This window comes from Panthera tigris, chromosome C1 (genome assembly GCF_018350195.1).
Source record: "Panthera tigris isolate Pti1 chromosome C1, P.tigris_Pti1_mat1.1, whole genome shotgun sequence".
In the NCBI taxonomy this organism is placed as follows: domain Eukaryota; kingdom Metazoa; phylum Chordata; class Mammalia; order Carnivora; family Felidae; genus Panthera; species Panthera tigris.
In genome coordinates, this window is record NC_056667.1 from 213168330 (window position 1) to 213182461 (window position 14132).

The 14132-nt window shown below is 51.4% G+C and overlaps 2 protein-coding genes across 8 annotated transcripts in view; both read left to right on the forward strand.

Moving 5' to 3' along the window:
* Positions 1 to 1627, forward strand: part of ATG16L1 (autophagy related 16 like 1) — a 76510-nt gene extending 74883 nt beyond the window's left edge. For 2 of the 3 annotated variants that reach the window (XM_042995713.1, XM_042995714.1), the window contains 2 exons: positions 981 to 996; positions 1389 to 1627. In XM_042995713.1, coding sequence (XP_042851647.1) covers positions 981 to 996; positions 1389 to 1494 — 122 coding nt within the window. In that variant the 3' untranslated portion in view covers positions 1495 to 1627. The remainder of the gene's footprint in view (positions 1 to 980; positions 997 to 1388) is intronic. The other variant, XM_042995716.1, reaches the window with a different exon arrangement.
* The window catches only part of DGKD (diacylglycerol kinase delta), a 123952-nt gene that overhangs the window by 4263 nt on the left and 105557 nt on the right, over positions 1 to 14132 (forward strand). For 2 of the 5 annotated variants that reach the window (XM_042995700.1, XM_042995701.1), the window contains exons 1-2: positions 7061 to 7148; positions 11856 to 11969. The exons of 1 other annotated variant lie outside the window; for it this stretch is intronic. Coding sequence is in view for 1 of the 4 variants with exons in the window: in XM_042995696.1 (XP_042851630.1) it covers positions 6993 to 7148 (156 nt within the window). In the remaining 3 variants the exon portion in view is untranslated. Of the gene's footprint in view, positions 1 to 6983; positions 7149 to 11855; positions 11970 to 14132 lie in introns of those variants that run through there. 2 more of the 5 variants (XM_042995696.1, XM_042995702.1) reach the window with 2 other exon arrangements.

Here is a 14132-nt window from a genome sequence, read left to right on the forward strand (position 1 = left end):
CCTTGCCAGGACCAGGGGCCAAGTGATTTGTACCCAATACACACTACGGAAATGCTACCAAGTTTTTATTATTCCATGTCAAGAGCATCCACATGGAAGGCAGGGGTTGATTTGATTCTCTTTAAGGCTGATGGTCCCAGTTAGTATAATCATGCTAGCACCGTGGGGGCCCAGGATGGTTCTTGCCCAGGGACCTCTCTGTTGGTTTCCTGTGGTCAGCAGCCCACATAGACACTTCCCTCCCAGTGCTTGAGAGACCAGAGCAGTGACTCTCCATCACTCTTGGGCTCTCAGAAAAATCCTCCGGAGTTGTTCACTTCACTTAATTCTTGCTGATTCACCACTGAGGGTTACGACAGCGCCTTACTAAGTGGGCAGAAAGTGAAAGGAGCAAATAAAGAGCAAAGGACCATTCAAACGAGTAGCAGTCAATCACGGGCTGCAAAACGTACCTGAAAACATAACTCAATGACAACAACAACATGATTAACCTGTTCACAGAGAAATCAGACCCTGAGGGGCCCGGGCGTGGTTCCCAAGCTTGAGCGCGTACCCCAAATACCCCAACCACGGGAGGTGCTGGTTAGACATCCAGTCCCAGGACACCCCCGTTGCGAGCCGGAGGAGAAGGTGTGAGCCGGGCCTGGCGAGCGGGTCCTTACAGCACCTGGGACTCTGCTCTAGATGCAGTCCAAAGGGCAGGAAGGGAGAAAGCATCCTAGAGGTGAGGGTGGAGGAGGTGAGGGCAGACACTCTGTAAAGGAGGCCGTGGTTCGAATGTGCAGGGAGAAGGGCTCCGGGAGCTGGAAAAGACAGAGAGTTGGGGATTACGTGCGGTTGTTGTGAAATGCGCGTATCTGGGCTTCTTATCCCTCCGACTATAAAGTCACCAAAATAAGGAAGAAATTTTTCAGGTGCAACTGTCAGACAGAATTTATTCTGATAGATTTCTTTCTCTCTCCTTTATTCCATGCTTACAGCTACGGCAAAGGACAGGTGAGCCATTGCTCTGAGTGTCCCTGTGTTCTGTGACTCCCTCCTTGGGTCCAAACCCCTTTGGGGTTCTTTTTGTACACACCCCATGCTCTCAACACCACCTCAGGCCCTGGTTTTCTTTTTGCTCCCTAGCACTATGGCATGTGTGTGTGCTCAGTTATACTGGGTATGTGTGTCTGCCTTGTGGGTTTCTTCATTGTCTCTTTTTTGTTTAAGAGATTTTATGTGAAAAGCTGTGAGGAGGATGGCTTGATGCCCTGCTCCATCATTTAGAAAAATCTTGATCAGTTCCTCTGTTGCAAAAGGAAGAACAAAGATCTTGCTTTGCTTGGGATTTCATTGCAAGCTTCGAAGAGCATGCCATGATCGAAACGTTCTTTGCTTTATTGTAGTTTACAGGATGAAAATTTGGTTTTCGAGGAGTTTGCTCGCCAAAATCTGAAAGACTCGGGAGATACTGAGGAAGGGAAGAAAGACCGGGAGGCCGCGGATGAGTGAAGAGGTCGCCCTTGGCACTGGGGAAACGGGGTAGTTCACAGCCTGATGAGCGGAGCTCCACAGTTAGTCCTTTAGTTATGCTAAATACCGAAGCGTGGGTCTACTCACAGAAATAAAGTTTGTTCTGCTCTGATTCAGGCTGGCTTGTTGAGGGGCCCAGGTGACATCACCCACATGCAAGCTGCAGCCATCAGAGTCCCCATGTCTCAGGTGGGGGAGGGCGGGATCTAGAAAGGAAGCCCGACCTGCTCAGCGCTGGCTCATCGAGGTGGGAAGACATCCCAGATGTGGTGTGCTCACCTGGTGGAGCCTGGTGTGTCCAGGGCTTTCTCCGGGGGGCCTGGGGTAAACAGTTTCCCTGGAAACATATAGGCGGCGGGGGGGGTGGGGGGGTGGGGGGGTGGGGGAGGCAATGTTTCTAATGACCTGACCAATCCTAGCTCCACTTCCCCCCAAGAGCCTCCTGAGATGAACAGAGCAGAGGACAAATGTGGCCAAAACACTCTTCATCACTCGCTTGACTTTTGCTCCAAGTCCCTGTTTGAGCTCTGGGTTGTTGGTTAAGTCTCTCTTGAAAGCAAGCAATGAAATCAGATTTGGCTGGTTTAAGGGAAAACAGGGAGTGCACTGGAAGGACCTTGGAGGGGCTCAGAGAATGGAATTAAAGGAAGAATCTGAGGTGGGCAGGAATCAGCAGCTCCCCGGGCTGCCCTCTGGGCAGCCATTCTCCCGTAGTGGTGGCCCGGCACCAGGTACCCTCAGCCTCGGGGTCTCTGGTTCCAGTGTGTAGGTCCTGGGACGGAGAATCTGGCTGGCCCAGCTTTGGTCAGGTTGGTCAATGCCCAGCGGCCGATGATGGCAGAACCCAGCCCTAGGAATGGCTTGTCCTGGAAGGGGGCACTTCTCAGAGTGTCTTCCCTGAGACTAGGTGGGGGACAGGCTGCTCTGTGTCAAGGAGGAAGGGGGGGCTAAAGGAGAGCCAGGGTGCTGTAGGTGGTGCCTGGTGGTGTCCTTCAGAGTCCCCTTCCTGGCCCGTGGTATCTGCCAGCTTGGGGGGCTGCTAGGGCCATGGAGGGGCTTTGGGGGGTGTGTAGGCTCTGGTCCATGTTTCAAAGGAGTAGGAACAAAGAGGTTTGCAGAGCTCTGCACAGGTCTACCCCTCACAGAAGGTAGGAGGGTGAATGGAGGGGACAGGGGTGGGGTAGACACGTGGGGTGGGGTCTCCAGGACCACAAGCAGTGGCAGAGGGCTGCACAGCAGCCTGGGTTCCATGCACACGAAGGCTCCCACATCTGGGCTTGTTCAGCAGGATTCCAGGCTGGCTTGTGTCCTGGGGACTGGGATTTAGGCTGGAGGCTCCCATATACACAAAGGGGGGTGTGGACTTATGTGTCAAGTTTGAGCCATTCTGATATTGACAGGGATGAGGATTCATTTCTGGAGAAGGAATAGTAATAATAATAATAGGCAGAAGACTGGGCCTTTGGCCTGTGGGTTTGCGGGGTCAGACACAATTTCTCCTTAGTGTTTCTCCGATCGAAGAGAAGAGCACGTTCCCATGCCAGCCTACGCCCCCTCTCAGGATACTCAGGAAGGATCAGGGCAGCAGGCCACTCTGGGGATCCGAGCCCCTCTTCTGTTTCGGGCTCCACACTCAGCATGGAGCCTGCTTAAGATTCTCTGTCTCTCTCTCTCTCCCTCCGCCCCACTCTCTCCAAGAAAAAAGAAAAAATTACCATGTTTTGAACCGCATCATTTATTCTAACATGGAGCGGGTTTTCCTGACAGGAGGTGCGTGCACGTCTACGTTGACAGGTCAAGAAAGATTAGGTTGGATGTGAAGTGTGTTATTACTGCCACCTTGATATGCCCTTAAGGTGGGGTAAACTCAGGGAGCTGCACATTGTTAGAGATGATTCACAGCGTGACTCATGCCGTAAAGAGGCACCGGAGGGAGTGTGCTCTTACAGGCACAGCACTTCAGGGGGGGCTCTCGGAGGGAACTGTGCTCTGCAGTCACCCGAGAACAGAAAACCTTCTTCACTCATCAGAGAAAAATATGCCAGAGTTATGTTTCGCTGGTTGAGGAACATAGTACGATTCTTAACGAGCCGAATGCTCTTTTTTAAAAATACACCTTTTATTTTCAAGTCCTGTAGGTTTAGATTTACAGAAGGTTTGCAAAGATAGGACAGTGAATTCCCCCACACCCATCTCCCTTATTACGAACATCTTCCACTAGGATGGCACGTTGACCACACTTAATGAGCCCATACTGACATGTTATTATTAAACTCAAGCCCGTTCTTTATTCAGACGTCTGTAGCTTTTGCCTCATGTCCCTTTCATGTTCCAGGATCCCACATGACCTTCTGTCTTCCTAAGGGCTCCTCTTTGCTAAGACAATCTGTAGTATTTTCTCATGATTGTAGATACACTCCCATCCAGCCTCAGCTGCTACCTCCCAACTCACGTTCATGTCTGTGGCTTTCTGTCTCTAAGATGATGGATTCTGGAGCCCACATGTCCCCTGAGCTTCTCTCGGGTGTAGGCAACAGCTCACCCAGGCACCTCAAACTCCGTTTGTTCAAAACCGAGTTGATCTTCACCTCCACTAGGTCTACTTGTGGTCACTGGGGACAGCATCCTCCTTGAAAGCCGTGTCCCCGGGAGGCATCCCTAATCTCCCGACTAGGGCACCCGCTCCCTTCCCATCTCTGCCGTGTCTCCTGCGTGTCACTTCCTCTCTCCACCACTGTGACCACGGCCTTGATTCTGCTCCAAATCAAGATTGCCTGGATTGGCGAATCGCTTTTGAATGCCCTCTCTGTTTCTAGTCTTTCCTCCTCTGGATCACTCTCTGTCCAGATAGATTTTCAACACCCTTCAGTGGCTCCGGTGCCCGAGGGACAGAGTCCTTGCTCCTGGCCAGCACAGAGGGTGCTCCGAGGCCAGCCACAGTCCACACCCTCCTGGCCTCCTCTTCTCCTCACCAACGGCTGGCTCCCCTTGTCATTCTCTCAACTTGCCCGGGAGTCTTCTGCCTTGTGTTTTCCCCGGGAGAGTCCCTGCACCCCCTTACCTTTCTTCTCAAATGTCCAAACCCAGCTGGGGTCAACCCTCCTCCGGAGAGCCTTCCAACACCCTTGACGGCATTAATCATTTGTTCCCCTAGGTTTTGCACTTACGGATCACACTATTTGTAATTAATTGATACAAAATGACCAACCTCCATGGGGATGCGGGACACTCTCTCCTCTGTGCCTGTATTGGTCTTAGTCTGCTTGGGCTGTCATAACAAAGTACTGGGGGGACTTCAATAGATATTTTTCTCACAGATCTGGAGGCCAGAAGCCTGAAGTCAAGTGTGGCAGAGCCGGTTTCTTCTGAGGCCTCCCTCTCTCCTCGGCTCGTTGATGGCATCTCTGTGTGTCTTCACATGGTCTTCCCTCTGAGCCTGTCTGTGTCCAAATTTCTTCTTCTTAGAAGGACACCAGTCACACTAGATTAAGGCCCATCCTAATGGCCTCGTTTTAACTTGATTATTTCTTTAAAGGCTCGATCTCCAAACACAGTCACATTCTGATGTACTGAGGGTTAGGACTTCAACCTAGGAACGCTTGGGGGGACGCTGGCGGGGGGGGGGGGGCGGGGGGGAGGGACACGGTTCGGCCCAGAACAGGCCCTTCTCCCCTCTTGTTTTCTACGAGCTCCTTTGGGCCCAGCTTTGTGGGAGAGCCAGCCTGGAAGACACACGGTCCATGCCCAAACCCCATCTCTTTTCCACTCCTTGGAAGACGTATCTGAACCCCAGGCCACCGTCTCCATCGCCAGAACAAGCCCAGCGAGCTTGCTTTGTGGGGCTGGTGTGTAAGACTAAAATCACTGCTCAAGTGTCTGGTGCGTGCTGGGCGGGCAGCGCACGAGGGCCATCGCTATCTTTGTGCACATCAGAACTCACGGTGAGGATGGAAATGTACATTTGCGCTGTCTTGTGTGGTAGCTGCTAAGCCACACACGGCTATCGTGGACCTGAAATGTGGCTAGTGTGACTGAGGAACCGAAAATTTAATTATAATGAACTGAAATTGAAATTGAAGTAGCCACATGTGGCCAGTGGCTATGGCACTGGGCAGTGCAGCCAGGGGCTCGGGGCCTGTCCCAGAGTGTTCCTGCATTAGGCCCTGACATGCTCTGTCCTGGCTCTGCGTCCATTCCCCTGGCCATGTCCCTCCCCATGCTAGATGCTATTCTGTGTCCCCCGGTGGGGGGGAGGGGGTTTCACTTGTTTTGCTTCTGAAAAGTATCACCCAGAGGAGCAGGGGCCAGAGCATGCTGACCAGCAGGCAGGCCAGAGGCCACTGAGTCTCTAGCAGCAGCCCTCTGAAAGCAAGGGGACAGTCACGCAGTCCCCTAAGGACTTGCCCCTCTCAGGTAACACCAAGCTCTTTTCAAACACCTGTACGTCTCAAAGGGCAGCGAAAACAAGTGCATTCTCCTGCTCCCCCCAGGGAAGGGCTCCACCTACCGCATCTACCAGCCGGCAGCCCTGGTTAGCACCCAGGGCCTCTTACTCACCTTTGCCTCCTGCCTCCACCTACTTCTGTGTCTACTTTATCTCTGCAGCCCCTCCCAGTGACCCAGGCAGCCACCTGCCCTGATTACTTCAAAGCCTGGATCACAGGCTCCAGCTTTGTGACCCAGCCCCACCCAGGGTTAAAATCCCTTAAGGGCTTCCTGTTGCCCTCAGGACTAACCTCTTTATCGGGTTTACAAAGCTCTATCTGACCTGCCCACCCCCAGGCTCATCTCTTTGTGTTATTTTCCTCCCTTTAGGCTACAACTTCCTTTTTTCCTGGACACTTGTTTTCTTGCCTCCAGGCCTTTGCACAATCTGGTCCTTCCTCTTAGAACACAATTCCCCCCTGTCCGGGATAACTCCTGCTAGCCTTTTCCTTCTCCTGGGCATCTTTTCTCCAGGAACCCTTACCAGCTGGAATTGTGTACCCCTCTTCTGGCATCCCAGAAGTCCGTCCAAGTACTTTCTTCTTTCTTTCTTGCATTCATGCATGCATCCCTCCACTCCGAATTGTTTATGGTGCAACTAACGACTAAATGCCAGACGCTGCTTCTGACGCTGGCGACAAAATGCAGGGCAAGACAGACACAGTCTCGGGCCTCCTGGAGATCACTTACATTCTTGAACGAAAAGACTGAAGATTTAAAAAAAAGTGACCACAGGAACAAAATGACGCAAATCGTGCCCTAGACAGAAAATAAACAGATGCTGAGACCAGGGGCCAGGGGACACCGCGGGTGGAGGCGGAGGGGCCGGAGCGCGACTCCATCTGCGGCTGCGCGCGTGACCGGCAGGGGGCGCGGCGGGGGGCGGGGGAAACCACCCAGTCTCGGCCCCGCCCCCGCCCGAACAGGCCCCGCCCTCCAGACCCCGCCCCCGGCCCCGCCCCCGCCCGCTGTGCGCGCGCTGGCCCGGCAGCATGGCGGCGGCGGCGGGCGCCCCTCCGCCGGGTCCGCCGCAACCTCCTCCGCCGCCGCCGCCCGAGGAGTCGTCCGACAGCGAACCCGAGGCGGAGCCCGGCTCCCCGCAGAAACTCATCCGCAAGGTGTCCACGTCGGGCCAGATCCGTCAGAAGGTGAGCCCGCGGCGGCGGCGGCCCGGGCGCGCGCCCCTCACGCCGCGGCAGCCCCGTGAGGCCCGCGGCCGGGCCCGAGAGCCGCCCAGGCCCGGCCCAGCCCGGCCCGGGGTCCCGCCGGGCGCCGCTGTCCGGGCGGAGCGCGCCCCACGGGGTAACGGGCCGGGCGCCCCGCCCCGCCCCGCGCCGGGGCTGAGCGCGCCCTCCCGGCGGGGCGGCGGCGGGGACCCCGGGCCGGGGGCGCAGGTGGGCGCCGCGCGGGGCCGGGCGAGTGGGGCGGGGCGCCGGGGCCAGGGGCGCCAGCCGCAGTGGGCCGCGAGGAAGCCCCGCGCCGCGAGGACCCGGAGGAAACTGAGGCCTAGAGGCGGGGGGCGAGCGCCCCAGAAATGGGGGCTGCTGGCTGCGCCCCGCAAGCGTACGCTCCCCGAGCCCCGCGTTTCTGAGGACTGGCCAGGTCATTTCCCGCCGGGTGCTCTGTGGACTCACCTGTGGTCCCCCGGGAAATTCAACAGGACCCGGGTGTGACTTGACTCGCTTGTGTCTTCGTGCCCTAGGGGAAGGGATGCGCCTTCTGTGACCAGCTCACCCTCCCTCGGGAAAGCCGGGAGAGGGGGGCTTTCCCTGGCGGCGCACCCGCTGGGCACCTAACTCGGTGGAGAACTCCAGACGCCAAATACTCGCTTGCAGAAAGACGCATTTCCTTTCTGCGGGAGGAAAGTTGCGCCCTTTGTTTTCCCATTGCGGTTCCCGTTGAAAACTGCTTATGGTTTTTGCTACAGGTGAGCCCTCTCTGTTAGAACACGGCTGCCTGAGGCAGGTGGCTGGACAGGTGGCTGAGGGCATGCCGGGTCTGTGGGCAGCCGCGGCGGATCCAGCTGGCACAGACTCTCACCCTGCTGCAGTGCGCTTTTCCTCCGGGGCCAGTTAGGTTCAGCTGGTACTTTCACCGTGGGAGCCATTTCTTGCTTTACCTTTTGTCAGCCTTTGCTACTTGTGGTGGGGTAGTCTTTGGGCTTAGCATGTTACAAACAGGTTTATTGTATAGTGTTCCAGGTATTCCGCAAATAGGTGATTGAACCCCTCCTTTGTTCCAGATATAGCAGTAATGGCAATTAATTGTAAGGTAGCAATTCTTCAGTGCTTACCAGGCAAGGTGCCAGGCATTTTTCTTGGGTTAACTTTACAGCACTCTATGTGGGTTAACTCATTTAGCACTAGGGAGAACCCATTGAGTTGGGTGTTACCTATCATCCCCATCCGACGGCATTGGCCCAGGGAGTCACAGGTAATAAATGTGGATCTGGATCGGAACCGTGGTCAGGATCCCAAGATGGACAGTAGGAGTCTGGATCCTACCGTGTAGAAGATGGAACCTGTGCACGTGACAGTATGACATAGTAAGTCCTGTGGAAGCTCAGGGGACAGAGAATGCAGCTACCATGATCTTGAGAGAAAAAGTTTGCCAAGCTAATTGGGGAAGGAAGCGCTTTCCACATAGTCGACAGATACTGACACACATTGTAGCTGAAGGTGTAGGCACAGCTGGGAATGGTCAGAAGGTGAGTGGGTCAACTTGAGGGGGATTAAGAAAAGGCTGGAAAGGTAGATTGGGCTGGATTTTAAAGGGCCAACCCTGGAGTTGGGTTTTTGGCCTTGGGCAAGAGGGAGCCACTGAGGGTTATTCAGAGCATGGGAGTGACCAGTCAGATGTGCTTTTAGGAAGATCTCCAAGTAGCCCTAAATGATACTGATAAGAGTTGCTCTCCCCTGTTGTTTGGTCCTGGAGCATGGTATGTTCCCAGTGTGGGGTAGATCATATGATTTACAAGTGTGATTAAGATTAGATCTCTCAGAGATTCCAGTGTTTGTCCAGAATTCTGTTCTTTAGGAGGCATTCCCTCCCCCCCCCCCCCGCCCCCATTTCCCAACACAATAGTTGCTGTACCTACCAGCTGTTGTGGTTGAGGAGGAGTGATGGGTAGAGTGTTAAAAATACACCCTGACGACTTGAGTTGCTGAATACAGTCACATCTGCTGTACAAATAGCTTCAGGCTAATTTTTCTTTCGGGTTGTTAGAGATTGCCTGAATGTGGGAAGTGTGAGGTTTTCTGTGTGCACTAGCTATCCGCCCCCCCCTCCCCGCCCCGTTTTTTAAGCAGATAAGCCATTCAGAAAATTGCACTGGGATTATGTGGTGCATAAGAGAGATCCAAAATGGTATGGGGTATCGTTCTAGGTCTAGACGGGAAAGCTGAAACCACTTCATTTAAAACAGAGGGAATTCAATGTAGGGGGGTGGTCTCCCAGGCGGTGAAGGACTGGGGATGCAAACAGTGGGCAGTGAAGCAACCCTGAGATGAGGCAACAGGAAACCATTGTCACCCCTAAGCTGGAGGACAGGGGAGGGCATGGCATTTCAGGCTCCCCAGGAGCAACTCCCACCTGCCAGAGGCCGAACTGCCCTAGGTCATCTGGCCCTGGAGCCTTTGGAGGGCGCTGCTGCTGCTGCTGTCTAACCCCACCTGCCTCTTGCTTGGGAACCCCAGCGCATTCGGGATCAGCCCCCCTGCAATTCAGTGCAGAGCAGAAGGTCAAGGAATGGAACTGAGGACAAGCTGGCCCAGGACCAGAGCTGTATGTATTTCAAGTTTTTGAAATAGCAGTCCAGTGCTTCTCAGATTTTAATGTGCAGGCACATCCCCTGGGGATCTTGTTAAAATGCAGATTCTGGTCCAGTAGGTCTAGGGTGGGGCCTGAGAGTCATTTCTAGTCAACTCTCAGGAGATGCTGTAGCTGCTTCAGCCCAGGTCATGATCTCACGGTTTGTGGGTTCAAGCCCCACGTCAGGCTCTGTGCTGACAGCTCAGAGCCTGGAGCCTGCTTGGGATTCTTTGTCTCCCTCTCTCTCTGCCCCTTCCCTCCTCATGCTTTGTCTCTCTCTCTCTGTCTCTCAAAAATAAATAAACGTTGAAAAAAAATTAAAAAAAAAAAAAAAAAAAGAGAAGCCTTACCAAAACTCCAAGTCAGTCTTTAGTTAATGAGGTTCTTTTAAAACTTTTCCCCGAGTCTTTAGCATACTGAAAACTTGATGAGGGGAGATTTGAGATGGTCATTTATTTAGCATTTCATGCATGTCTGATATTTTTAAAAGTTCCAACTGTCCCTACCAAACACATCACTTCGTTTGTATTTCCTAACTAGTGCACAATAACGACTCCATAGGACCACATAGTTAAGAGTGGGAAAAAGAAAATGGAAGAAATAACACTGGTAAATTAATTCACCAGCTCATTATAGGTTATTTTGAAATTTGAGTAAAGAACAGTGTGATTCTGTGAAGTATATCAGTTAAGACTGAGTTTAATCTATTTCTAGGTTTTAAAAAAGTTAACATTGTTGGCTTTGTGCATGAAAGTGCTTACATCCCTGATTTCAAATTTAAACAAAGCGTTTTTCCCATTGTGAAATGAAAACTAGTAGAAATTAGGCAAAATGTAAAAGACTTAAAAACATAGCTTTGTAAAGATATGATTCACATACCATTCAGTTTACTCACTTAAACTGTATACAGCTCAGTGGTTTTTAGTATATGCGTGTTGTGTAACCATTACCACAGTCAATTTTAGAACGTTTCTGTCACCCCCAAAAGAAACACCATAACCTTTAGCATCTGTTCCTTATTCCTTCTCAACTCTGTCAACCTTAGCTGCTAATCTCCTTTCTGTCGTAAGGATTTGCCGATTCTGGACATTTCACATCCATAGAAGCATGCAGTATGTGCCTTTTGTGTCTGGCTTCTTTCACTTAGCGTAAGTGTCCAAAACTCGTCTATGTTAGAGCGTGTGCATTTGGGTTATTTCCACTTTTTGGCTAATCTGAATGAGGCTGCTGTGAACATTTATGTACGTGTTTCTTTGTGGACGTATGTTTCATTTGTCTTGGGTATCTACTTACCACTACATTTGCTGGGTCACGAGGTAACTCTGTGCTTAACCTTTGAGAAATTGCCAGACTGTTTTCCAAAGTGGCCGTGCCATTTTACATTCCCACCAGCAGTGTGTGAGGGTTCCGTTTTCTCCAGGTCCTCAGTTATTACGTCTTTTGACTGTAGCCATCCTAGCGGGTATATGGTGGTATGAAAGGTTTTTAAAGCTCACGTGTGAGCCTAAACTTTAAGAGCCTAAACTTTGGTGTCGAGTGAAGTTGATTCACGCCTGGCTCTCCCACTTATGAGACACGTGATCACAGGTTTCCAGACCTCCTCTCCTAAGACTTGGTTTCCTGATGTGAAACAGGGAAAATACCAGTAAATGTGAGATGTGTGTTCTTGAGCCTCAGTTTCCATATCTGCAAAATTGCAAAATAGAAAGGATAATAGTAGTTCTCAGAACCCTAAAACAGAGATGATGATGATAAGTCATAGAAGTAAATGGGACAGTCTGTGTCCACTTAGCTAGCATAGTGCCTGGTGTATGGTCAGCATTCAGTAAATGGTTTCTTTTAGGATTATTTCTGTCTTTTTGGTCATTCTCCCCAAACCCCTCCTCCCTCAGCTCAAGCTGGGTGATTCTTCGTCTCCAGTGGCCAGGAGAGCAAGTAAGAGTGAATCTGGCAGACAATTAGCTATGCAAATCTTTCTTAAAAAATTAATGTATGGAATCCTAGTGGGAATATCATAGCTAGTCATTATTTTTCTTGTTTCACAGATTCATTTTTAACTCAGCAAATATTGTTAAGTGTGCTAGGCACTTGGGGTGCCTTACTGAACAACAACAAAAAACATTCCTGGAGCTAATAGTCTGAAGACAGGACCGACCTGGGTAAGATAATTGCGCAGTTAGTGTGGCATTATGATACTGATGAGCGTTAAGCAGGTGACAGCCAGGTTGCTTTGGGAGGAGACAATAGGGGAATTTGACCTGATACGGGAGGGTGGTGGTAGGGAGAGATGAGTGGGAAGAAAGTGACTTCTGCTTCTGGTGATGGTGGGCCAGGTAACTGAGCAGCTGTCTGCAGCTTCTGCTAATAGGAGGCAGCTGATGAGACAGTGCAGTAGCACAGGGCTGCGAACCAGGGAGGATGAAGGTCTGTGGAAGTGAGCTGGCATTTGGGGCTGGCTGCTTTTTCCCCTGAGGTCAGTAATGGGGTCTGTAGTGGGAAGAGCGTCCCCTTAAAATTCATGTTCACTTGGAACATGAGTGATAGGAGTGTCTTTTGTTACTCATAATGAGCCCCATTTGGCTTTACCCGAACTTACGCTAATGAGGTGCCTCAGGGCGGGGCTGAAGTCATCCAAGATAGCTTCAGGATGGGAGCTGGTCACCAGAAAGACCAAACAAGTGATTCAAGATGTGAACTTTCAGCCTTACTCCCAACTTCTAGGAGCAGAGGGGGTTTGGAGATTGAGTTATAACAAGGGGATTCGAGGAGTTTCTGGGCTGGTGAACATACTAGCGTGTGTGCATGTGGGTGTGGGGCAGGGGCGGGGGCTGGCATGCCCAGAGAGGGCATGGAAGCTCTGCTCCTCCCCACTCCCATACTTACCCTGCACATCTCTTCCATGTGGTGTCTCTTTCCAGGTGTTCGTAGGACTGTGGAGCAAGGGGAAACTGACCTGCCGTTGGTGGGGATATTAAGTTGGTGACACCACGTTAGAAGACATTTTGTCAGTGTCTCAAAGTCTCTTAAAGAAATGTGTATCCTGTATTTCAGCAATTCCACTTGTAGGCGTGTGTATCTAATAGCTTCTACAAGCTAATGTACTTCAAGAGGCACCACGTACAAGAACATTACTAGTGTAGTTTTGGTAGTAGCTCAAAAGTGGAAAGAAGCCAAATGTCGGTCAACAGTAGAATGGATGAATAAATCATGGTATGTTCTTTCAAGAGAATACTATGCATCAATGAAAACGAACTGCTACCTGCTGCGTTAAGGATTAATTACAGCATTAATGTAGTCTGACCAAAAAAGCCAGACATTAAAGAATGTTATGTGTGATTCCATTTAGATCAAATTCAGAATGGATAGGATACTAAGGTGTTTAGTCTTGCCTGCCTGTGCCTTTAAGTTTGCGTGCAAAGAAATGATTACCAGAGAAGTTTGCACAGTGGGAAGATATGGGTAGTGATTGGATGGCCCATGAGAGAGGGAGCTTCTGGAGTGCTGGTAGTGTTCTATTTCTTTCTTTTCTTTTTTTTAATGTTTATTTTTGAGAGAGACAGAATGTGAGTGGGGGAGGAGCAGAGAGAAAGGGAGACACAGAATCTGAAATGGGCTGCAGGCTCTGAGCTGTCAGCACAGAGGCTGATATGGGGCTCGAACTCATGGACTGTGAGATCATGACCTGAGCCACAGTTGGAGGCTTAACCGACTGAGCCACCCAGGTGCCCCAGCGTCTGACTCTTGATCTCAGCTCAGGTCTTGAGCTCAGGGTCCTGAGTTCAGGCCCCCTTTTGGGCTCCATGCTGGGCGTGAAGCCTACTTTAAAAAAAAAGACAGGGGCACCTGGCTGGCTCAGTCGTTAAACATCTGACTTTGGCTCAGGTCGTTATTTCATGGTTAGTAAGCTCCAGCCCCACACGGTGTGAGCTTGTGCCCCACTTTGGGTGAACATGAGCCCTTCTTCCGGTGAGCCCTGCTTCTGTCTCTGTCTCCCCTCCTCCCTCTGCCCCTCCTGAGATTCTCTGTGCCTCGCTCACTTGTGCGCTCTCTCTCAAAACAAAAACAAAAACAAAAACAAAAACAAAAAACGGGTGCCTGGGTGGCTCAGTCGGCTAAAAGTTGGCATCTGACTCTTGGTTTTGACTCAGGTCATGGTCTCACAGTTTGTGAGTTCGAGCCCTATACTGGGTTCTGTGCTGATGGTGCAAAGCCTGCTTGAGATTCTCTCTGTCTCTCTCTGCCTCTCCTCCCCCCTCAAAAGTAAATAAATGAACATTAAAAAAAAAAAAAGATTTAGGGGCGCCTGGGTGGCTCAGTTGGTT